The sequence below is a fragment of the Drechmeria coniospora genome, chromosome 01 (assembly GCF_001625195.1).
Source record: "Drechmeria coniospora strain ARSEF 6962 chromosome 01, whole genome shotgun sequence".
Taxonomy (NCBI): Eukaryota; Fungi; Ascomycota; class Sordariomycetes; order Hypocreales; family Ophiocordycipitaceae; genus Drechmeria; species Drechmeria coniospora.
In genome coordinates this window covers 6,937,711-6,962,349 of record NC_054389.1, presented here as the reverse complement: position 1 = coordinate 6,962,349, position 24,639 = coordinate 6,937,711, and the positions used below count along the sequence as shown (strand labels likewise).

Below are 24,639 nucleotides of genomic sequence, written 5' to 3'. Positions count from 1 at the left end.
CTCCTTTCGTCAAGAAGGGGGGGGGGGACGCCGATAAGAGCGACGGGCGGGCAGCGAAGGGCAGAGGTGGCCCCGAGCGTGTTTGTACTGTGCGCTGGGAGCGAACGTGCGTGCTGTGCAATACGAGAGTAAAAGTAGAGTAGAGCGTCGGCAGCCGAGCAGACGAAGGAAGGGCAGAGGTCAGCGGAGAGCGAGGTCATGTTTTACCATAATTTTGCGCGTAAATGGATTTAAATGCTCATCTGCAATATCGTATGTGACCATCTAGCGATGACGAGACTTGAACCCCTTGTTTCGACAACAAACGCAACAGTGGGCAGCAACAGGACGTTATGGTCTGCGTCCTCCAAAGCCCCTTGCAGTGGGCAGTTCGGGGTGCAAACTTTCGGCGCGGATGATGGCATTCACGACTCTATTCGTACTCACAACGTCAACGACGCCCCATCTCTGCTCCCGTCGAGGTCGATGGCCGCGTTTTCCCTGCCAGAGGCCCATATCGTCGAGTAAGACCTCGACAACGGTGACGTATTTGACGATGGCAGGCCCTGTTTCGGTCGGTGCGGGCGGACCCCATGTTCCGTCATCTCCAGCGGCATATATGCTGTCGCCATGGCTTCTGCTTTCGCTCTTGTTGTCGCTGTTGGTTGCAGCGGCGCGATGCCGCGCGTCAGCGTCCGGCCGGGTCTTGGGGACGCGGGTACAGAGGAGGTGCAAATCGAGCATCTGGGAAAATACAATGCCGAAGGAGGGCTTGTTCCTGCGGATGGCAGCACGGGGCGGGTGGTAGCCGGGGATGGCGAGGGGCGCCGGGTTGAAGATGGAGCGGAGGGTGGGCTCGAGGGGTTTCGCGTCCGGCGAGGTGGTCTTGGTGGTGGTTTTGAAGGCCGGTGGTGATGGTGAAGAGGAAGACGAAGTCGAGTTAAGAAGCAGAAACAGCGGCTGGGAGGGCAGGGAGCGACTAAGGTAGCGTATCTGGGAGGAGAGAAGCTGTATGGTGGTATGGGCCGCGGATTTCTCGCGGTGGGCGAACAGGCCAGTGAGGAGAACGGAGAAGTGTGTGACGAGGACGACGGAGGGAAGGGTGGGTGCTTTGTCTTTGTGTGCTGCCGCTGCTGCTTCTGGTGCTGCTCCTGATTCTTCTTGTTCGGAGGTGGTATCCTGCTTCGGCGGCGGGGACGGCGTCAATGCCTCGTCATCCTCGCTGTCCTGAATCTCGGGGACTGGGGTCCCAATCCGCTCTTCCTTCGTGGCATTTTCTGACGTCGAGTCCGGTTGCGGTTCAGGCTTGCCATGCTCTACTCCAGTATCGACCGGCCGATCCAGATCAGCAAGCACCTCCCACAACCCGTCAATATCAAAGACGCACGACAGCATCACGCGCTCCAGACAGCGCCTCGTGGCGGCCTCAACATTCTCTCCGCCGCCTCGTGCAGCGAGCTCAGCACCGATGCCATCCCTCAGCGCACCAAGAAGTACGCCGGCCGGTCGGGGCGTAATGACGAGGGCTTTGCTGCCTTTGTCGTCGCACAAGTGGCGAGCGAGTATCTGGATGGTGAACTAGCAGAGCAGGGGGCAGAAACCCGAGGCCCCAAAAATCAGCAAACCATTCATTCATTCTCTTCCTTGGTTCAGAATCACGATGAGGTGGAGTGGGAGGCCGGTAAAGGCAAGAACAAACTCACCACGAGACCGAAGCCATCCTCGTCTTCGCAGCTCACACCCGTCACGGACCCCCTTTCGAGACCGCCGGCGAGCAGGATGTGGTCGTCAAACTCCTCGCAACCGCTCCTGCAAAGTCCCAGCGCCCTCGCATTGTTTCTGCGCGTCGTCTCCCGCGCTGCCAGCACCGATGCCGGCAGCGGCTCGAGTGGGAAGTGGACGCTCGTCTGCGAGCTCATCGCCTGCAACTCCTTCTCTGGCATCTCAAACAATGCAGAGGCAGCAAATCAACAGCTTGATCGATCGATCGACCGCTGCGTATGACGTAGATGACAAAGAATGTATAGAGGGAGCGATTCGGGACGATGCTGAGACGGGTCGAAACACAGGTCTTTTGCCTCGGCACCGTCTCAGGTGGAGGAATCTGGACCTAGGCCTGGAGGTGTTCCAACGACGATGGCGCAAGGGAAATTATGTCTTCCGGTTTCATTACCATCCATGGCTTCTAGGATATGATGGGGGTTCATGTTTGTGCTGTTGCAGAAATTTTGATTGACGAGAGGAGGCAGGCTTGCTGTCGGTGCCTGAGGTTTTGACCGATGTCATGATATTGTGTGTTAGTCAGGTCAGTCGGTGAGTTAAGGCCGCCGCCACCTCCCAATCAATCCATCACCCCCATCCCCTGACGTTGTCCATTCTCGCTTCACCTGCAAATACATCTACTCGGTCATCCACGTAATCTGTTGATTATTATGGATGGGATACGTATACGGATAGGGTATGTATTTGGATAGAGTACGCACATGAATGGATATCGTATCTGAATACTATCGGTACTGGCATTGGTATTGATTGGTATTGGCATTGGTATCGGTATTGAATCGATGGAGAAAGTACACGGCATGCAGATGGATATTGTACAAGGACTGGCTATATGTACAGGATGGATGCCATGTACGGATTATGCAAGTATACGGATAGAGGCTGCATAGGGATGGAGAATCGTACATGGATAGGACGTGCGTATAGATATAGAGTGTGCGGATGATAAGAGTGTGTACATGGATAGCTTCAATTGAAAATAGAGCCTGCTCCGTCACCGGCTCGGCAACGACAAAGACGGCGAAGCCAAACGTCCGGGGCGGAAGGGGCGACAATTAGAAATGAAAATAATGATAGAATGACAAAAATGCGTCCTCGTAGCAAGCTGCCTAGGGATTCTGCTGATACTAGTAGTGGTAGTGTCCTGCCCTCGTAGCCTTGTCCGTCCACCCGTCTGTCCGTCGTCCGCCTACGCGACCGACTGGCCGACTGACCAGCTGACCGGCCGGATGACCGCTGCGCCCATGTCGAAGGATGCTGCCCCCCATCACGCCGCCCAAGCAAATTATGGAACAAGAAGAACCGCATGGCCTGAGGCGGGAATCCCGCGGCGCCAACAACGACTGCGAGCGAGGAGGTGCCGCTCTGCGTCCTCCGCACGCGCATCGTGGCTCGGGAAGGGACGCGGACGCGTCCAGCAGCTCGCCTCTCCTTCGTCTTTCTCTTTCTCGTCGTCTTTCTCTTCGTCTCTCTCTCCGTCTCCCTCGTTCTCTCATCGCTGCGCTTTTCTGCTCTGCTCGGCTCGGCTTGACGACCTTCCTCCTACATCGCCGATCCCGCCGGCGGGCCATGATCGCCAGCCCTCGATCGACGTCCACCCTTCAGGCTCTTCATGCGGCCCAGTATGCCCGAGTTCTTGCCGGCGCCGTCGTCGTTTGCCGGGATCGCGTCCGTCGTCGTTCGTCGCTCGAGAGGTCCGCCGCTGCCGAGCCTCCTCGACGGCATGGCCGGCGGCGGGCTCGTGGGGGGCATGGTGCCGCCGCTCGGCGTCCTGACGCTGATGCTATCCTCTCCCCGCGTGAACTCGCTGAAGATGGGCGGGTTCGACTCGGGTCCGGCGTAGCCGCTCCCGCGCACCTGGTCCGACGATCGCCTCGAGTAGTCCAGGTTCGACCTGCGGCCGGGGACGCTGAGCTCTCGCGGGCCCCTGTTGATGTGCCGGATGCGCTGGGCGAGCGACTTCTTGCGTTGGATGCTCGCCAAGGTGAGCTCCTCGGCCTGCTCGGCCTCGCGCCGCGCGATGGCCGTCCTCGCCGCCGGCGTGCCCTCGAGGAAGGTCGAGGTGCCGAGGCCGTGGGTCTCGTCGCCGTGGACGACGCCGCGAGCGATGGGGTCGAAGATGGCCGCCTCGTCGTGCGAGGGCGGGTACTTGTAGCCGTTCTTGTTCTTGGCGCCGCCGGCGTAGTCCCGGAACGCCTCGTCCGTCGCGTGGCCCATGAAGACGGAGTGGTCGGGGTTCGAGTTGAGGGGGCCGGCGCCGCCGATGGAGTTGTTGAGGGAGTCCTTGGGGAAGGCCTGCATGGGCGCGCGCCGGCTGTTTTGGCGATTTCGATGCGGGTTGAGGGCGTCGAACGGGCCGTCGTGGTGAAAGACTGCGAAGGTCGTTGGTCAGCACGCGAGTCGCTTGAACGGCACGCATCTCTTTCGGGAGCGGAGGTGACTTACGGCCCATGCTGGTGGCGTCGAGCTGGTCGATGATATCGATGCGGCGCCCTGGCCGACCGGACCTGGCCTTTTCCTTGGGCTCGCGGGCTTCCTTGCCGTCGCGAGCGTCCTTGCCGTCGCGGGCGTCCTTGCCGTCGCGGGCGTCGCGGCTCGAGGTGCGGGTGCCGCGCTCGAGGCGTTGCTTGTCACGCAGCCGCTTCGCTTCGATCATCTTCATCTCCTCGGCCGTGAGGGCGCTGAGCTCGAGGACGGACGATTCGGAGTTGCGGCGCGAGCGGCGCGGCGGCTTTCGCACGGGCGAATCGGCGCCACCAGCCGGCCGGGTGCCGGCAGCCTGAGGCTTGCGGGCCTTCATCGCCTCCTCCTGCGATCGCGTCGGGCGGTGATGACCTTTGGCGGTGGCGACGGGCATGAGCGGCTGGCTCTCGCCTCGGCGACCTATCGGCTGGCGATCCATCATGCGACGCTGCGCGGGCAGGGCGGCTGCCGATTTGCCGTCCTTGTCGTCGAGCGTCAAGGAGTCCTGTCGGTCGAGCCCGTCAGCCTCACGTCCGGTACCGACGGTTGCTTGCGCCACGGGAGAAGGAAGGGGGGGGGCAACAAGGCGGAGGGCCGACGGGGACGAAACGTACAAAAATGTCTTCGGCAGACAGGGATTTCGTGTTGGAACGGCTGGACATGGCATCGGGCGACCTCAGCGGCGGCGAAGGAAGGTCGATGAACGGGTTTCGCGACAACGGCCGGGGAGGGTTCGGGTTGGGGTCGTCGAATGGGGAGGTGGGCGAGGAGAAGGCTTCGATGCTCGCAGGCGATGCCGCGCGGTTGCGGAACGGGTTGTTGGAAGAGAGGTTTATGGAGAGCGTGGCGGAGGACTGGGCACCGGCTGACCGAGGTTGCCCTAGGCGCGAGAGCGGTCAGCGGATGAAAGCAGGCAACAGCAGATGGGGGCTCGAGAGCGCAGCAGAAGGTGAAACACGGCAAATGCCCCTCCGATGACACACGACGGCCGGGCAGCCAGGAGGTGATTGAATGGGCCGATAGGCAATGCATGCCGAGTGGCCGGTCTCCATCGCCTGCCCGCCGACACCCACCTGTCATCGCCCGCCCGTTCGGCCGCCGGGCTGTCGTTGGCTGGTGCTGCGGGGGAGTAGGGGGAAGGGGGAAATGCATCAGGTAGAGGTGTAGCAGAACTTGATGATGTGGAACGAAACGAGCATCGACCGGGGGGGATCGGCAATTCCTTACCTGGCTGGCCGCTGTCGGAGACGGACATTGTTTACGTTGTTGACGATGATGCGGATTCAGATGGCTACCAGATGGCTACCAGATGGCTGCCAATGCCAAAGTGAGGAGGTCCCGTCGCCGCGTACTGGCTGCTGGAAGGGCCGCCGTCGTTGCGAATGCTCGGCGCGGGTCCGGCGCAGGCCTGTGCTGGTTCCCGGGGCGGTTTGAAGGACCGGTTGCCGGTTTGGTCGTCGTCGTCGTCGTCGGAGCGAAGCGAGGGACGAGTCGCACGGCAGAGGGATGAGACGGTACCGGGGTCAGCAAACCGACGGCACACACGATGGCAACTAATCAGTTTGCGCCAGCGCAGAGGCAGTCCTGATGGGGAGGGAAAGGATCCCTCGTCGGCGATTGGCGAAGAGGTCGAGTAGGGAGGGGGCGAGTGAGGGAGGAGGGGGGGCCTGGGTGGTGGTGACGAGGTTTGAATTCCCTTTGTGCCACGGCTTGCCAGGCCAGACCGATCTTGTCGATCGTTTCACGCGTCCCCCGCTTTGATTCGACGGTTCGGCCTGGGATCGGACGAAAGGCGAGGTCGAAAGGAGAGAGCCGGCGGCTGCGAGTGACGAGGGCGGTGACGAGTTGGACGGGTGACGGGGCACGAGCACGAGCACGGGTGCGGGTGCGGTGCCACGGAGTCGACGGGTCGGAATGCGCGGCGACGATATCGGGGGCCGACAAGCGAGCGAGTGCAGCCAGTGCCGGTTGCCTGCACCCTTGCCGGTCAGGTTCGGATGGTTGGGCTGGAGTTGGAGACGGGTTGGTTGGGTTGGCGATTGGTGAAGCGGGAGGAGGATTTGCACAAGCCAGCAAAGGGACGCGGGAGGGCGAGGTTCAGGGTCTCGTGCGAGGCTCGCAAGGTAGGTGAGTACTTAGGTAAGTAAGTAAGTACATGCATATACTTTCTTCGACCCAAGCGCGAGCGAGAATGCGTACCGCAGCGCTCAGTGGTACGTACATGTAAGTACTGTACATGTACGGAGTACTTGCGAGTGCCAGCAGACTGGCAGAAGGTACATGTCCTTTGTACTCCGTACGTTGAGCGCTAATATCTTCCCGTGTGGTGCGGTTCTGTCCTTGTACTGCAGGGTGGGAAATGCACAAAGCTAAGAAGCAAGTACATTTATGTGCTCGTATTAATTACTCGCCGGTGTGCATGGATGTACGGAGTACTGTAAGTACATGAACTAGCTGGTCCCTGTAGTCGTTGAGCATTTGCACCTACGTACTACTTTAGGTACTGTACGGAGTACTCGTAAGTAAGCACTGTACTGTAGCAGCAGGAGTAAGTACTTGCATGAATGAGTATAACTACACCTACAGTACAGTACTTGAGTACAGGGACAATCACAACTTGGTACTTGTGCCATGTACGAGTACTAGCAGGTACAGTCCATTCTTTGATGCACTAGCACTACTAGGTACGAACTGCTTGCCCTGGAGCACGGGTGCTGCAAGCCCTGCACGGGTGCCGCAAGCCCTGCTACCATGCGCGCGGGGGTGGTTCCTTGACAAGATTTTGGTGGCTCCACGGTTGAGAGATTTGCGGCGTACGACGTACTGTACTTGCAAATAGGCAACTCTACGTACAAGCACAGTACTTGTAAGAGGCTGTACGTGCATGTACCGTATAGCAGGTTTGTACCTACCTAATACTTGGTACCTAGTAGTCACATAGCACCACCAAGTACGGAGTACAGTACTCCGTATCTGCATGGAGTGCCATATTAGCATCAGCGCAAGAAAATGCGTTCTCGCCCTCATACTGTACCGTAAGTGTACAGTACATGTATTATGACCATGTACTTTGTCCTTGCAAGTACTTACTAATGCATTGTCACAAAAGTAGGGTGAGATGGGTAGGCTTTGTTTGTACTTGCAGTACCCAAGTATTACGTAATTACCAAGTGCACACTCCATCACCTACGCGTCCAGATATTCCGTTAGTACCAGGCACCAGAGTACTCCGTACCTCCGCGTCAGATGCGGCACGACTCGTATCAGCACAGTTTATTGTTCTCATCACAACGAGGGACAGTTCTCGTACTTGTCGGTGGATATGCTTTGGTAGCGCCGCTGACGGGCGGTGGCGCGCGCCACTGGGACCTAAGTGTGCGCTTCCCGGCTCGACGCGATTCGGTTGTGCCCCTGCAAGTGCTGTCGAGACGGAAAGCCGAGTCGGAAGACGAGTCGGGCAACAAAGTTCGGAAGGGTCAGATTGAGGAGGCCTCGCTCCCGTCGCATGGCGAACGCGCGGCGAGAGGGTCGGATGGCGGCTGGATGACTGGCTTTTGGCAGGTCGCGATAAGAAGTGGCCAGGGGGGGGGTATGGGGGAGCGGTGATGCGAGGGAAGAAATGATGAATTGGGGGGGCCGACGGCATATGCGAGGACTCGGTCGGCAATGCCCATGTACCGTACTGTACTTGCGGAGCACGGCGTACTGTGCATGTAGGCCGGGCATGTAAGTATGCACTGCACATGGAGGTGCATGTACGGAATGAGAGTATTAATATTAGGTGTACAGTAATTGCAGTGCAAAGAGTTGAGGGTTCAACAAGGAGGGAACATGAGCACACCTGCACTGCTGATACAGTGCATGTGCTGACGGAGCGTCGGCGTTTACTCTTCGCGCAGCGTAGGTACCTAGTAGTTTGGTGTGCACAGTCGTCCACCTAGGTACCTAGTACAGAACATGAGCACACCTGCACCATGGTACAGTGCATTTTCTGACGGAGCGTCGGCGTGTACTCTTCGCGCAGCGTGGTATTTATTAGTGTACACCGTCGTCCACCTACAGCACAGAACACGGAGCACTCCTTACCTGCACATTACTTACGCAGACAAGTGCACGTAGCTGCAGGTACCAAGATCCGCGCAGGTACCTGTGCTTTTGCACTCTCTAGCAATATCGATTGCCAGTTGAGAGAGTTCCAGAACGGGTAGCCGAGTGTCCAGTGCGCAAATACTTGGATGCAATACAACGTCGATTGTGCGTGCCCGCGTTGCAAGTACTCCGTACGGGGTACAGTGCATGTGCACTGTCACTCGTACTGGCTGTGCTGCTGCTTGATCAGTGAGTGCATGTGCAAGTCCTTGCTCGCATAAGCATGACTGTATGAGTGCTTAAAGTACGGTGTACATGCTACCTAGTACTTGTACGGAGTGCTGCACTTGCTAGTATCACTACTTGGGTTGATGCCACAGGGCATACAGTAGTCGTTTGCCACTACCAAGGCGGCGAGAGTGAGCGGATCCGAGGCACCCGCCAACCCAGCCGGCGTCAAACATCATCCGCTTCGGCAGCAACCTGGTTGCTACCGAAGCTTTCTCTGCCCGTCTGTTTACCGTTCATGCACTCTGTGCTCTTCCTTTTCTTCCATCAAACTCTTTTCCACGCGTGTCGGACAAGCCATGAAAGCCGTGATCGAACCCAAAAATGTCGCGCTATTCCGGGACACGGCCGTCATACAGTAATTACGTGCTGTACAGGAACACTGCGGAGGACAAGCGCAAGTGCTCTGTACGTACCGACAATAAGTGTTGCGTGTTGCTCACAGCATCGCCAAGTACAGTGCAAGTATAACCACTCTCTGTCCTGCCACCAGCAAGTGCAAGTACACCTACTTGCAAGTATTACTCCCTGCTGTGCATGCACTCCGTACTTGAACCTACTGTACGGAGTACTTGTACCGAAGAACTGTTGAATCCCCTGCCTGCCTGGGAGGCATGAGTACGGAGTGCAAGCAGACTCAAGTCAGCCAGACGTGCTCCACGAAGCCGAGGGGGTATTGATGCCAGAAATCTCGTAACCGGATACATGTTTCCATACCACGTGCACGTACATGCGTGTACATGTGTTCATTCACCTGTTGCGCCCAGTTGGTCACATCCATGGATGCTGGTACCAAGTTCATTAGCTAGCGCATCAGCACAGAGGCGAGCATCACTCGCAATAACAAGAACCGTACAGAGTACTTGCATGAACTCTGCACATGTAATACTCCGTACCTGTTAAGAGTAATACTGCAAGTACCGGACGGAGCACCTACGGCATACCGTAAGCGTACTGCACAGCACAGCACCCTTCCTACCTAGTAGGCACCTAGTGCTGTACCGTAGTGCTTGCACTTGTAGGGAATAAGCTAGCAAGGGACGCCACGGACGCTACGGACACTACGGCGTACGCGCACCCACTGCAAACTCGTTCATCCAAGGGAAATGCGAAAAATCGACAGCATGAGCCATGCAAATTGCTCCCCCAAGCAGGGAGGGAGCCCTTGCGCAAACTTTCCACCCTCAGCGACAGGCCCGAATTCATGTTTCTTCTGCATGCGCGGACAATGACGTCGGCTAGAGCATGGCCACGTAAGCAATACACCGTCGGTGTGCGTGTACTTGCCCTTGGAACAAAGGTACTGTGCGTGGCAGGCAGCCCCCGGCACGCATGTACAGTACGAAACAATCCTCCATGCACAGTATTCTAGGTACTTGCACTGTGGGCAGCTGCACGCACGCACTGTAAATGCACATGTCATGTTCCAGTATCTGTAGGGCAAGCAGGCGGTATACTGGAGTAAAGAGTACTGTGCAAGAACACCTACGTGTGCGCTAATGCTTAGTTCGGTAGCTGCACCGTGCACGGTGCAGGCACGGTGCAGGTCCGCAGTACTTACTCGAGCAAGGTCCAAAGTATTAATACTGTGCTTGCAAAATTCGTCGCGTCATTATGCTGGTGTATTCCCCAACATCAATTTCTGCATGGCCCTCGCATCACGGGCTCGCCTCCCACTCGACAGACATCACGGCGCCTCATCCGCCGGCCTTTACGTATTGCCTTCCCTCGGACGCTTTGGCTCGCCAACCCTGATGGATGCCCCTGGATGCCCCGCAACTCCTGGCCTGGTTGCTTGGGACCCCGTTCTCGGCCTTTGCCGGCCGCGGCCAACTGCTCGTTGCTTCCATCGAGATTCGAGCAATCACGGCCAGAAAGCCGGGTGCGTGGGCGACGGCCTCTTCTCCTCCTCGCTCCCTCACCACGGGAGGTGTAGCGGCGTCGCCAGCTCTCGGCCCATGACCGCCTCGGCCGTGCCGATGTCGCCTGCCCACGGTGCAAGTCAGCGGCCGTCACGGCGTCGTCGGATGGTGCCGTGTGCACCCACGCGGTCCTCTGGGCGCCCAGAACTCGCCCGACTTGGACATGTCGAGCCCGTCGATCCAGTCCATGAGGCTCGCGGCCGCCTCGTCGGCCGTGACGGCTACGTCGGCGACCCGGCAAAGGGCCCATCGTCAGCGACGGCAGGCATCGACGGGCAACCTTGAACGGACTCACCGCCGCCGTCGTCCCAGTACTTGTCAAATCCAACGCCGGCCGTCATCTCGGTGCGCATGAAGCCCGGGTGCACGATGCTCACGACGATGTCCTGGGCCGCGAGGTCGAGGCTCAGCAGCCGGCCGACCATGTTGAGCGCCGCCTTGCTCGCGTGGTGCGCGTAGTTGCCGCCGCCTTCGTGCTCGTGCCGCAGGGCAATGCTGCCGCTCTCCGACGACACGAGCACGACGCGCGCGCCCTTCCGCAAAAGGCCGGCCCGGTAGAGCCGGTGCACGACGAAGACGGGCGCGATGGCGCTCGTCGTGTACATTCGTTGCTCCTCCTCCCAGTCGGGTCCCTTGGTCGTGAGGTCCTCCCTCGTGAAGTGGCCGGCCGTGATGATCTGCTTCCGCGCCCCTCGAGATCAGCGACACGTCACGGACGGGGTCTGCACCTGCCTCGTTGGCATGGAGGTCGAGCCTCATCCGGGGGGGTTGGGCTTTGGGATCCGACGCACAACCGTCGACAGCGACGCCGACTCGTGGGGGTCGCGTAGCTGCCTCGCCAAGCTGTCGGCCGCACTCGGCAGCATGAGGTCGATTCCGGGAAGCCACTTGACGGGCACGGGGAAGCCGGCGGGGATGATGTTGGACCTCGTCGTGCCGAAAACGACGCTGTCGTCGTCGGCTCGGGCAGAGTACAGCCGAACGAGGCTCGCTCCGAGACCGCGCGTGCCGCCGACGATGAGGACGGTGGACATGGTGATGGTCTGGTATCTGTTGTGATGCTTGGTGTGATGCTTGGTGTGATTCTTGGTGTGATGCCTGGTGTCGTGGTGCTTGGTGTCGTGGTGCTTGGTGTCGTGGTGTTTGGTGTCGTGGTGCTTGGTGACGTGGTGTTTGGTGCGTCGTCTCGTGCACTCTGCCGCGGGCTGTCTACTGCCTCCTCTCCCCAACACTGGCCTTCGGCGTGACCAAGGTTCTGGCAATGCCGCCTACCTACCGCGCACGCTTCGAAATCGCACGTCAAGTCGTCCGCCAGCTCTCCTACCAACCCCAACCCACCACTCCCAGCCTACCATTCCCAACCTGCCTGCCAGCGGGCGGGGTTGATCGAGCAGATGACGCAAGCTTCGCACCAGCCTCGGCAGCCAACACCTCCAAGCTCCTCGACCTCGTCCCTCTCAACTCCTCCATCCCCCGGGCCGGGTTCTGTCTCCGGCGACCCCTCCTCCACCCTCCCACCTCCTCAATCCCCCGGCCAGTGTTCCGTCTCCGTCCTTCCTTTCACCCCCATCGATACGGCTCATGAACCTGACACAGCCATCATAGATCCGGCCGACAACCGGCGTCAGAGGACCAGCGGCAAGCCGACTTTCGTCTGCCACGAGTTGACGGCCGCTGGCGTCTCGCCGTGGACGAACTTGGCGCCGGTGCCTTGGATTGCATGCCACGGGCAGCGTGTCTACTCCACGAGCCAGTCACGACAGGACGAATGGATCAACGGCAAGACAACGGCAGAAGCGTGTGGTTCAGTTCCACCGGCCGTGGCCGCAGGGCCGCCCAAGTTCGACTGTCAGTTGACGCGAATGCTCCCCCATCGACAGACAGTATACCAACACCTACATGTGCTCAAGATACTCGTCTGCGGCGCATCCGATGAGCCGAGGAACCAGCGTACATGCCATCCTGCCATCCTCCTCTCCCATCGCTGCCGTCCGTGGTTGAGTCTTGTGCCTGCACGTAAAAGTATGCTGCGAGGCTGCTTCGTTGCTGCGCTCGTAGATGTATGTATTCATATATGTAGAACTGACAGCCGTGCTGATAAGAGATCCCCGTCATCCTCGTTCGCCCAAGCGGCTTCACCGAACGCCGTCACCGATTCGGATCGACGTCCGGGCAGCGGTGCATGCACATGCTTGTACGACGAACCGCTCGTCGGCTGGGTGCACCCCGTCCTGTCCCAACTTGACTTGACTTGACTTGACTTGATTTTGACTTGACTTGACTTGACTTGACTTGACCTGACCTGACTTGACTTGGCTTGGCTTGGCTTGGCTTGACTCGAATTGACTCGAATTGACTCGACTCTTGCTGCTCGTTCCCTTTCGTCCTGAACCCTCGCATCTTGCCAAGCCCCTCCTCCTTCTCTCTATCCCAAGGCAGTGGGCGAGCGGGTGTGCATCTGTCGCCACCCACAGCGTGCGTCCAAAGAAAGCAGCGCGCCCGCTCGCCATTTTGATTCCCTCTGCCCGTCTGCTCTGCCCGGTGCCGTGGCGGTGACCCATACCCAACTACTCACCGGTGCGGCGATGCGGCAACATCTCACCCCTCCTCGACCTTGCCTTTGCGAGCGCTTCGCTCTTGCGTCGTCGCAGGTGCGTCTGCGACGGCGCCCGGCAACTCTCACCCCTCAAACTCCACCACGGCCGTGCCCGTCGTCGACGGCCTCTCGGCTCGGCTCTTGCCCGAGTGGGGATCCATGTCGATGAGGTTCGTTCCCTCGTCCTTGGCCGGCGCCCCGGCCTCGGCGTCGAGGCCGTCGAGGAGGTCGCGGTCCGCGCTATGGACCGACCGCCGCTCCATGTCCTGGCTGCGCCCTTTCCTCGCGCCGACGGCGACGCCAATGTCGTCGTCGTCCTCGTCGTCCTCGTCGTGCCTCTGGTTCGGCATCGCGCTCTTCTCGAGCTCCTTCTGCGCCTCCTCCATCCGTCTCCGCACCTCCGTCGCCACGCGCATCCCGTCCGTGACAATGTTGTCCAGCACGCCGCGCAGGCTGCGTCCGGCGCCCGGCAGCACCGTCTGCGACAGAGCCGGCGGCCTGGCGCCGAAGCCGAGGCTCGCAAAGGTCGTCAGCGAGCTCGACGGCGTCGGCGTCGCGCTCTGCACCCCGTCAATCATGTGGAAGGAGGCTGGGAAGGAGGACTCGAAGAACTGCTCGAGGAGCTCGTCGGCCAAGACGACCATTCTGAACGTCGGCAGCGTGATGTGCAGCGGGTTGGCCGGGTCCAGCGCCGCGTTGGCCGCCTCGGCCTTGACGCGGGATACCCGGCGCGTCGGGCCGCCGGTGCCATCCGTGTCCGTTTCCGTCACCGTCTCGTCGCCCGAGACCGGAGTCGAGCCGGTCGCCGTCCGCGTCGGATCGGAAGGGGCGTCGTCGAGGCCGATCAGATCGTCGTCGTCGTCGTCGTCGTCCTCGTCCCCGATGACAAAGGCGCCCGCGTCCGCCGCGGCGCCATCTTCCGTCGCCTGCTTGTTCTGAGGGTGATCCGGGTCGGCGTACTCGAAGCAACGTCGGATGAAGGCGCTCACGCTGCCGAGGAATCGCTCGTTCTTCGTCATGCCCGCGTTGGGGCTGCCCTGGGACTCGTTCGCGCCGGGCGCGTCCCCGTTGAGCGCCGTGCTCGAGGCGCCGGCGCTCAGCGTGCCCTCGAGTCCGCGTCGGGACAGGAACAGCAGGGCCTCGGATATCCTCAGGATGCCTTCCCGGTCGACCTTGCCGTCGTCGTCGTCGTCGTAGAGCTCGAAGAAGTAGGTGATGGTGCCCATGATGTCGTGCTTGCCCTTGATGCCCGCGAGGCCGGTGACGACGTTCTGGAGCGTCAGCGCGTCGTTGCCGTCGACGTCCCACCTCTTGTACAGCCGTCGCAGGAAGTCGTGCTCGGCCGGCTCGGGCCCGGCGCCCCACGGGGACGGCGTCTCGGCGGCCCGCCGGGTGCTGTGGAACTTGGAGAGCCGGTCCGGTTCCGCGCCCGACTCTCGCCTCGTCTGGCCCGGCGAGTCGGAGATGGCCCACCTCGACATGCTCGCGAGGAACTCCCGGAAGGCGTCGTAGTCCATGAGGTTCGTGCTCGGCCCGAGCCCGACACGTCCCTTCTCGACGGCCTGGCCCTGGGCCTGGGAGGCTCCGGAGAAGATGTCGGAGGCGCGCATGCGGCCGGTCTTGGCCCTGCGCCGCTCCTCCTCCTTGAGCACGTGGTCCCGCTGCTGGCGCTCGTACAGGACGCTGTAGAAGCGGTCGTAGAGGGCGCTCAGCTCGTCGGCGGCGAGCAGCTTGCTGTCGGGACCGAGGTTCCGGATCGCCGTCCTCTTGGCAAAGTTCTCGATGTTGCTGAGGACCGCATCCTTCTTCTGCAGGCGCAGGTCGGTGATGGAGCCGTGGGTGATGGCGGAAAACTCCTTGAAGGCGACGACCATGAGCTCCTGGAAGCGCGTGACGGCCCGCAGCTTCGGGTTCTCCGACCTCGGGTGGGCCGACTCGTCGAGGCGCGAGAAGTAGGCCTTGAGGACGGAGATGAAGGCGCCGTCGTCGGCGGCGTCGAGCAGCTCCTCCCCGTTGATGCGGAGGATGGCGAGGCCGACCTGGAAGAGGACCTTGGGCCCCTCGACGAAGAAGACGTCGAGGACGCGGAAGGCGAAGATGAGGGGCATCGAGTTGACGTAGAGGGACAGGAACCAGGGCAGGGAGACGACGGACAGCTGGATGTCGCTCCGGACGAGATGGTCCCACAGCACGGGCATCGTCCTCTCGACGAGGGACTCGAACACCTTCTGGTCGAGGAGGGTGCCGTACATGGTGGTCGAGTAGTAGCCGGGCACGAGCCGGTCGCACAGGACGGAGAGGAGGAAGAAGGCTTGCGACTCGGACATGTAGATGAGCAGGGCGGCGACGACGATGTTCATGGCCTGGCAGTAGCCGACGTCGGCGTTGACCCAGCTGTAGGCGGTGAGGACGCGCCGGAGCCTGCCTATGCCCTCCTCGCTCTGGAAGCCCGGGTACTCGGGCAGGCTCCGGTTGAGGTCCTTTTCGATCTCGTCGATGGCGAGCGACTCCTGGCCCTCGAACCTGGCCAGCGTGTCGCCGTACGACGTCGGCTTCTCGAGCCGCAGGTAGATGGAGCCCGAGGTGAGCTCCCAGATCTCGCCGCGCAGCCGGTTGGGGAGACCGACGCGGATGAGCTTGTGGAAGGTCGGCTGGCGGGCGAGCGTCACGTTCCGGCCGTTGTCCCGCAGGTACTCGGCCCAGAGGCGCATCTTGGCTCGGTCCCGGAGCTTCTTGGCGTCGCCGGGGTATCGGAAGATCATGCCGAGCCCGGCGTCGGGGGGGCTCGCGTTCTTCCGCTCCTCGGACCGCAGGAGGTGCTCGGAGTAGCACTCGGCGACGACCTTGCGCAGCTTGCCGACGTTGCCGACGCCCGCTCGCAGGCCTCGCTTGAGCCCGTCGCAGAAGCGCTCGCAGGCCTGGCGGGTGCCGGCGAGGTGGATGGTGATGCGCTGCTCTCGGACGCCATCCTTGCCGTCGCCGTCTCCTTCCTTGCCCTTGGGCTTGTCGGCCAGGAGGCCGTTCCAGCTCGTGATGGCGAGCGCGAACTACGTCGGGCGGGGGGCATCTCCTCGTCAGCGAAGGCGCCTTCGGGGCACGACGACGGCGGGCATCCGGCGGCTTACCTGGAAATTCTGGCTATTCAGCCTCTCGACCCTCCGGATGGCGCAGAGGGGAAAGGTGAAGCCGTTGCCGCTCGGGCCGGCGCCGTGGGTCTGGCCGGTGAAGACGGAGGAGTGGGAGGTGCTCGCCGACGGGACGAAGCTGCTCGGCGTCGTGGAGAAGCACATGTAGGCCTCGGAGAGGTGCAGCTTGCCGGCGTAGTGCCATCCCCGGTCGTGGTCCTTGCCGGTGCGGCTCGCGTTGGAGGGCGGGATGGTGAGCTCGGCGTTGATCTCGTACAGGGGCGTCTGGGAGGCGGGGAGGCGGAACTGGCTCTGGAAGAGCGAGGCCTTGGACGGGTTGCGGTCGGAGTCGGAGAGGTTGAGCCCCTGGGTCGGATCGATGAGCTGCTGAGCCTTTTGCACGATGGTCGTCAAGTTGGAGAACATGGTGTCGGGGCTCGGGGGGGGAGGAGGGGGGGGGGAGCGTCAGCGTCGCGGCATTGCGGGTGCCAGCACGACGGATGGAGCGAGCGAGCGGCCGTCGGACGCTGGGGGGGACGCTGCGAGGGTTGGTGTCGGCCGAAGGATGTTCAATTGGGAGAGCCGACGATGGGATGGTGTCGTGGGCCGATGTTGTTTTGGCAGCGTCGGTGCTGGAATGGGGACGGCATACGATGGGATGGGATGGGTGAGGTGGCTTGATCTGAGCGGTATTGGTGTTTGTGGTGGTGGATGGACGGGGGGGGAGACATTCATTCACTGAACGAACGTACCGTAGCCTCGGGGGGGGAGTGGTGCCTGGGCTTCAGCGGTGCAGAATGCTGGAGAGCCATTGGAGGGCCGTCACGCGCTGCCGACAGCACCATGCAGTGCTGAAATTTGGTACTTGGTCGTGTGCTGTACGCAGCCAGGGAGGTGCATCCAATTGCGCTACTATGGTTTGTGCTTGTAGTGAGAGTACTTAGTAGTACCTAGTACGTAGTACGGAGAACCATTCCTACTACAGTACCTAGTATGTAGTACTTACAGTAATTACTCCGTACTCGCAAGTAATACTCCGCACAAGTAAGTAGAGGAGTTCGTGTACAGTGCCCCGTACTAATGCTAGCAGTAGTAATACTACTAGGTACCTAGTAGGTATTACTAGGTACCAACGTAGGTAGTTAGGTACCTAGGTAATTAGTAACTTACTTGTACTTGCGTACCTAGCACGTACAGGTACAGAGTAACACAGCACTCTGCAAACGGCCAACACTCCGTGCTCGCAACTGTCGTGTGAAGTTGGTCAGTTGTACGGAGTGCTCCGTAGCTTGTATGCATCACGCTGGTGCGAGATGAAATATCGGGTGGTAGCGGCGTCCAGGACCAGGACTCTTTGAAATACCACAGTGCAACTGCACCTCAGTTTACGGAGTACTTGCGGAGTAACTACAGTGGCACTGTACTGTAGTGTCAACTACTAGGTACTAGTACCTAGTAGGTACTGTACTACTTGCAAAGTACCTAACCTGGACGCACATGTACTTGCAGCATGGTAAGAGAGGTAATTTGCACCCGCGACAAGTGCATCTTACTCTGGTAAGTGCTGTAGCCATAAGTGCCAACGCATTGGCGTGTGCTCTGTCCTTTGCAAGTACAGCAAGTATTTCGTGTGCAACTACAACAAGCACCCACGGCAATACACGTCCCAGCCCACTCACCAATGCTTGTTTACTTGCAGCACTTGGAAGCACTTCAAAAATATATACTACTTCCCAAGTACAGTAGAGTAGTAATACCACAAAGTACGGAGCAGTCGTACAACCTCCTCGCCAATGGGCATGAAGCACACGCAGCTGCCAAACTACCACGAACCTTGCCTACCCTACACCCGTACACTCGCCCGACTGTCCATTTCGGGAAACGCGCCGCGGCCTCCCCCCCCTCGTTACTCGTCAGGCCTCTCCCTGCTGTCCGTTTCGTCGAGTTCTTTCCACGTGCCCGGATCCGGCCATGCGTGTCCTCGCCGATGGCTGCGAGAGACACGCTGCCGGCACAGGAGGCACGAGTCTCGGAGTGCTCTCACGTGCACATGTAAGCAAGCTGGGATAGGTGAGCGGAGGTCAATCCGAAGTGCCGGTGAGGACTTTTTGGCCTGCATCAAACAACGTTGCATCCTCAGTTGTGACCATGTGCGCGTGCAACGGTCTCGAGGGGCGAGAGCACACATACCCCAAGTTCCTGGGGGGGTTTACGGTAATGCGCGCAACGCAAAGAGAGTAAACTTTCATCTCTTCATTTCCTGCTCTGCCTTTGACTGCGAACGGGACGGTAAAGATGCGGCAGAGCAGCCACGGGGAGAGTAAAGTTGTGAATATATAAAGTACGTGCGGAGTAAGTATTACTTGGAGGAATTAATGAGTTGATTAAGCTTGCACGGGGTACGGAGTACTTACAGTACTTAAGTACAGTACTTACAGTACTTACAGGCAATAATTATTAAATACTTACTGTAATTACTCCGTATCCGTACAAGTACCTAATTAAACACATTACCAGAAATTATTACTTGTACTCCGTACATGTACCGACATGGGCGCCACGACATAATACATGCACAGCGGGCGCCAACGGGAAAACGCACATTTACACATGTACATGCAAGTACCGACGTGTACATCTGTCGCTGCGAGGGCATGTACTCTATACTCGGCCCCATCGCATATCCCTCATCCAGGACCAAGTACCTAGGTACGTCAGTGTACATGTAGCAGGTACCAAGCAGGAACGCCGCAGCCAACGGGTTGGTTGCGTCATTGGAAAGGAGAGGCGCCGCCGCTAGGAGCAGGAGGCAGCAGCCTGACCTCGCCTTCGCCTTCCTCAAGAGGACGCGGCTGAGCTCGTCAGCTCGTAAGCTGAACCTCCGGCCTTCCCCGCCGACAACCGCCAACCCAGGATTCCGAACCCCCTCATCTCACAGTCCTCCCCCATCTCGTCTCGCAACCGCGGCGCATCCAGGAGACTCGCTCGCTGGCAGCCGGCCATGGACCGCAACCGCTGCCGAACCTGAAGCCAACGAAGAGTGGCAACCGGGACGAGGAGGCGAGGCTCGATCGCAGGAACCGTCGCCACCCTCGTTCGTCGTTTGTCTCTTCCCTTCCGACACCTCGAGCCACCGAGCCACCAGTTCAACCGATCCCTCGACGCACGTACGTCTCGGGGAAACGACTTGCAGCAACAGCTACGACCACAGCGAGCCACCACCGCAGCCATAGCCACCACGACCGCCTTCGCAACCACCACCTTTGCCGCGGCAACCATACGGACGCCGACGGTCGAGATCCATCGTCGACATGACGGCCACCGTCGTCAACGCGCAGGCTGCCGCCCTCCCCGCGCCGCACGCTCACACCAATCCTCATGCCTGTTCCCACACCCGCGACGGCGAGGCTCCCCGCGGAGGGGCGGGACGGGACGGACCAGGCGGACGAGAAGAGCTGCTGCCGCCGCCGACGCACAAGTTTGACCTCGGCGACTTTGAGCTCGTTCGCACCCTCGGCACAGGTTTGTTTCCTCCCGCGAGCGTGGGAAAAAACCCATCCATCTCCTCCCCCCCCCCCTCGTCTGTTGCTGGGAGAATCAAATGATGACGAGAGCCAAAATACGACAAGGCACCTTTGCGCGCGTCTGCCTCGTCCGCCCCGCCAACGCGTCCCTACCCCTAGACCGGGACCCGGATCCCCAAGTCTTTGCCCTCAAGATCCTGCGCAAGTCCGAGGTGGTCCGCCTCAAGCAGGTCGACCACGTGCGCCACGAGCTGGCCATCCTCTCCGACGTCGCCGGCCACCCCTTCGTCACGGAGCTGCTGGCCTCCTTCTCCGACCACGACTCGCTCTACATGCTGCTCGACTACGTGCCCGGCGGCGAGCTCTTCAGCTACCTGCGTAGGATGCGCCGCTTCGACGAGCCGACTGCCCGCTTCTACGCCGCCGAGATCGTCCTCGTGCTCGAGTACCTGCACGAGCACCAGGGCGGCGTCGCCTACCGCGACCTCAAGCCGGAGAACCTCCTGCTCGACCGCGACGGCCACATCAAGCTCGTCGACTTCGGCTTCGCCAAGCGCCTCGGCCACAAGGACGACAGGCCCGTCGAGACCTACACCCTCTGCGGCACCCCCGAGTACCTCGCCCCCGAGGTCATCCACAACAAGGGCCACACCACCGCCGTCGACTGGTGGGCCCTCGGCATCCTCCTGTACGAGTTCCTCACCGGCTACCCGCCATTCTGGCACCAGAACCCCATCGAGATCTACCGGCAGATTGTCGAGAAGCCGGTGACGTTCCCGCGCGAGCCCGCCCTCTCGGTCGAGGCGAAGGATATCATCCGCGCCTTCTGCCACGTAGACCGCTCCCGCCGGCTCGGTAACATCTCCGGCGGTGCCGCCCGCGTCAAGGCCCACCCATTCTTCGCCGCCGTCGACTGGCACGGCCTGCTCGAGCGGCGCTGCCCGGCGCCCATCGTCCCGCCCGTGCGCTACCACGGCGATGCCCAGTGCTTCGACACCTACCCCGACGACGACGCCGCCAAGGGCCCCTCCGCCTACACGCCCGAGATGGCCCGCAAGTACGACCGGTACTTTGAAGACTTTTGAGCGGCTCGCGAGGACGAGAGCCTGCTTCCCTCGCCGCACCATTTCGCCATGCCTCGGTCCGACTTGGCCTGGACCCCCTGCGAGAGGTGAATCGGCAGCGCCGCGGATGGCGTGTGCTTCACTCTGGCAGTGACTACGTGGCCCAGGACCCGGCAGGCATTGTTTTGATGCTTTCGTATGCTGTCGCACGCGCCCTTTTTTCTTCCGGCTTGTTGCGCTTAGATTCGCAAACGATGTGGCATGGAGAGGGACCTCATCCTGTATTTCATCTTCTCGGAACGAATGAATTTGGCCCGTCGCCGCAAGGACGGGGGACAGGGTAGCGGGAACGGGGAATGGGAGACGGAGTACGGACGACTGGGATCGAGAGACTGAGAGCGAAGAGGTTGGATTTTCGTGAACGGTTAGAACCCTGTCGCCGGGGCATACTTCTTGTACGCTCGTGCACGCACATACGCACACGCACACGCACACGCAACGCACACGCACACGCAACGCACACATCACACACCACACACACACCACACACATACATACATACATTCACACGCACACATTCGGGTCCCGAACTCATCGGTACCAGCTGCTGAGAATGATGAGCGCGAGCCACCGCAGTGGCCATCGGAGTTGTTGTCGTCCAACATGAATCGCCATCTACCCGTGACGCACCGAAACCTCGTCTTCGTAAAATGTATGTACAAGAGCATTTGTGCATACATACATGTGCATGTATGCGCCCGCTCGAATGAGTCTTCCCGGTCATCATAACATCGATCCGTAACGGACAAAGAAAGAAACAGACGAACACAGACAGGTGTATAAATCCAAATCGGTCCGCATCGGAGGAGAGCGCTACGCGGCCGCACCGCAGAACAAGTACGCACCGAGCCCGGCGGCGAGCAGTGTCGCCAGGATCCAGGCGCCTTCCCGCGTGCTCCAGAGGAACATGCTCCAGCCGACGAGCTGCTCCTTGCGTCGGGCCGCCTTGCGCCGAGCCCAGGCCTCGGGGTCAATCTCGACTGGCAGACGAACGCGAGGGTCGGTCGAGGCATCGGCGTCGCTGCCTTGCCGTCGCGACGAGGAGGAAGAGGACGACGACGACGGCGTCGGAGCAGGGGGCGCGAGCTGGTCGGGAGGGACGAGCGGTACGGTGGCCCGTAGGAATACGGCGCGGTGGTCGCTCGTGCGCATGACGGGAAAGGCGTCGTACGCGCGAACGTCGATGCATCGACGCTCGTGCCCGTCCTCCGGCTCCTCCTCCTCCGGCTCCTCCTCCGGCGGCTCCTCCTCCCTCCCACGGACCCACGACGGCAGGTCGAGGTAGAGCACCCGGTCGGTCCAGGCCGGGTATCGGTGCGGCGCAAACGTCCACGGCACCTCGGTCTCCGGCTGCCGCGTGGCCGGCTGCACGTCGTACTTGTACGTCGGCGGGAAGCGCACGGCATGCTCCGTCAGCCCGTGGAGCGTCCTCCCGGCCGTCCGCTCGCGCGTGAGCTGGTCGAGGGGGAAGAATGTTGGGTAGTAGTGCTCCGAGGCTGGGTCGAGACTCGGAAAGGCCGCGCCGGGAGGCGGCGACGTCGTCGAGATGCGGTAGTTGAGGTCGCCGGCGACAAAGAGGTGCGACGACGGTTTGAAGACGGACATGTCGTGGAGCCGGCGCTGCAGCCGGGCGCGCTGCTCGTCGTGCTCTTCGTGAAGCAGACCTCGACGCTCCCCCGAGGTGCCGTCAGCTGGGTCGGCCGCGACGGCAGCCGACGGCGACCCGTCCTGGCCGCCCATCTGCTCCACGGCCTCCTCGGGATTCCCAAACGTCAGGCCGCGCATGATGGCCGCCCAGTTGGCGTTGCGTCGTGCGAGATTCCACTCCATGGCCGCCAGGTGCGTCGCCACAAACGTGAGCTCCGTCGACCGCTCTCCGCCGACGGCCTCGGCGGCCTCGGCGGCGTCGTACAGCACCCGCAATCCTACGGCGCCCTTGTTGCCCATCTCGGCGGCGCCGAAGCCGACCTCTGCCTCCTGCAGCTTCCGCACGCGAGCGGCATCGCGGGCGAAGAGCAGGATGGCCGTGTAGCCCACGTTGTGGCCCTTGACGAGCGTGTACCGCCTTTTCGCCCTCGCCACGTCCGTCGACGTCACCGAAGCATCGTCGTCGTCGTGCCACCAGGCGGCGAGGTTGACTGCCTCGTCGAATCGAGCAAAGTAGGGGCTGAGGAAGTAATCGCCGATGAAGGCCTGGCTCAGCGGTGCGATTTCCTGCAGGGACCTGGACGAGCGTCGACGTTAGCCACCGATCGAACGTGCCCGCGAAGCCCACCCATGCATCCTCCCGAGCGGCCCTCTCCTCCCGCTCGTGCAGAGAAAAAAGACGACGTACAGGACAACGAGATCGGGGAGTGCCGTTGCGTTCTGGCCAAAGGCCGACTGCAGGTGCCTGGCGAAGACGCCGCCGTCGACGAGCGTCTTGGCGCAGTTGAAGGTGACCACCAGCAGGTCAAGCGTCGAGGGCGCCATGCGTACGCTGCGGTCTGGCCCGGCACTCTCAGCGGCCGATGTCCGCATGCGCATCGCCAAATCTGTCGATGCTTGATGCAGTGGAGGAGCGGAATTGGTTCGATCGGCGAGGAGGGGAGGGGAGGGGAGGGGGGGGGGGGGCGGCCGGGCGATGGCGGTCAGTTCCAGCCCCGCCTGGCAACCCGACTGCGTGCAGCCTCGGCGGCGGTCGTGGTGCTGCACTGAAACGCCGTGCGAGTGTTGCTTCGTCGTCGTGACCTGTCCGTGGGTATCGATATCTTCACTTGCCACTACGAAACACGCAGAAGCCTTGCCAGGGCACTGTTTCTCCCTTCTGCGAGCCTCCGTCAGGTATCAACTAACTCGTCGAGTCGGCTCGGTCGGCGGTGCGTCGGATGCCACTTGGGGGTGCGGCGGGGGTCAGGCACCGCTGTAGGCGCTCGTGCCCAGGCTATCGGTGCTAGCAATGTACAGCGCTCGCAGGGCGTATTAGTGCAGTTCGCCTTCGCCGTACCCAGTTGGAGCGATCACGACAGAGCCCCGGTTGGCGAGCATCACGGCGCGCATGGCCACCATCGCATGAGGGTGGCACGTCATTTATACAGAGGACAACTCCCCAATGGCCGCGACAGAATATTTGACTACCTAAGTGATTGACCGGCTCGACACACGCTCTGGCTTTCCGCCCATCGCTTCGCCGTGATCGCTCTAGCCTCGACGAGGTCGGGCACGCTAGCCTGTGGCCTCGCCCCGTGACCGCTACTCCCTCCGCCTCGTGAGGGAATCCCGGCCGTCGTCAGGCGACCACATCACGGCGCTCCCCTTCCCCTCCGACACCTCCCCGGAGGCCGCACCCCTCGGCAGGTCCAAAGGGTGACGAAAGGCGTCCAAAAGTCAAAGCGCTGCAGCATCATGACGGAAAAAAAAAGGGCAAGGAAATGGCGGCCCTGGCCGAGGGTGGTGGTGATTCGGAAACGAGCGAGGGCTGGCTGGCCTTGGCTTGGGAGCGACGGCTCCCCCTATGGCAGCCTCGCGCGCGCAGCGTCCGACTCGCGCCGACGGGGTCGCTCCCCGACGACGCGGCGGGCTCGGTCCAGGCTGGCCGATGCAGGGGCTTCGCCACCATGTCGAGGCTCGGCGGTGGCCCGACGGGAAGATCACCTGGCGTGCCGTTCAGAAGCACGCCGAAGGCGTGAGGTCGTCCGTGGGGCGGGGAAGCCGGCCACCACGCACGTCTCCACGGCGTTCGGAGCCATCCGAGCCATAGGCAAGGAA

General features: G+C 61.1%; 6 protein-coding genes across 6 annotated transcripts; 1 reads left to right on the top strand and 5 right to left on the bottom strand.

Moving 5' to 3' along the window:
• Positions 1-330: 330 nt before the first annotated feature.
• On the bottom strand, positions 331-1,922 carry DCS_01806 (uncharacterized protein; the record flags this gene model as incomplete). Its single annotated transcript, XM_040799137.1, has 2 exons — positions 331-1,545; positions 1,683-1,922. The coding sequence occupies 2 exons, from the start codon at positions 1,920-1,922 to the stop codon at positions 331-333; spliced, it is 1,455 nt and encodes a 484-aa protein (XP_040660020.1).
• A 1,381-nt stretch (positions 1,923-3,303) lies between these two features.
• DCS_01805 (Pal1 cell morphology protein) lies at positions 3,304-5,479 on the bottom strand (the record flags this gene model as incomplete). Its single annotated transcript, XM_040799136.1, has 4 exons — positions 3,304-4,133; positions 4,207-4,729; positions 4,839-5,104; positions 5,452-5,479. 4 exons carry the CDS (start codon positions 5,477-5,479, stop codon positions 3,304-3,306), a joined length of 1,647 nt encoding a protein of 548 aa, XP_040660019.1.
• Positions 5,480-10,744: 5,265 nt separating this feature from the next.
• Positions 10,745-11,557, bottom strand: DCS_01804 (oxidoreductase, short chain dehydrogenase/reductase family superfamily; the record flags this gene model as incomplete). Its single annotated transcript, XM_040799135.1, has 2 exons — positions 10,745-11,200; positions 11,315-11,557. 2 exons carry the CDS (start codon positions 11,555-11,557, stop codon positions 10,745-10,747), a joined length of 699 nt encoding a protein of 232 aa, XP_040660018.1.
• A 1,645-nt stretch (positions 11,558-13,202) lies between these two features.
• On the bottom strand, positions 13,203-16,670 carry DCS_01803 (GTPase activating protein; the record flags this gene model as incomplete). Its single annotated transcript, XM_040799134.1, has 2 exons — positions 13,203-16,166; positions 16,245-16,670. 2 exons carry the CDS (start codon positions 16,668-16,670, stop codon positions 13,203-13,205), a joined length of 3,390 nt encoding a protein of 1,129 aa, XP_040660017.1.
• Positions 16,671-18,898: 2,228 nt separating this feature from the next.
• On the top strand, positions 18,899-20,853 carry DCS_01802 (catalytic subunit of the PKA; the record flags this gene model as incomplete). The annotated part of the gene is made up of 4 exons (XM_040799133.1): positions 18,899-18,953; positions 18,999-19,411; positions 19,478-19,766; positions 19,874-20,853. The coding sequence occupies 4 exons, from the start codon at positions 18,899-18,901 to the stop codon at positions 20,851-20,853; spliced, it is 1,737 nt and encodes a 578-aa protein (XP_040660016.1).
• An 852-nt stretch (positions 20,854-21,705) lies between these two features.
• Positions 21,706-23,418, bottom strand: DCS_01801 (Endonuclease/exonuclease/phosphatase; the record flags this gene model as incomplete). Its single annotated transcript, XM_040799132.1, has 2 exons — positions 21,706-23,116; positions 23,228-23,418. The coding sequence occupies 2 exons, from the start codon at positions 23,416-23,418 to the stop codon at positions 21,706-21,708; spliced, it is 1,602 nt and encodes a 533-aa protein (XP_040660015.1).
• Between the last annotated feature and the right edge of the window lie 1,221 nt (positions 23,419-24,639).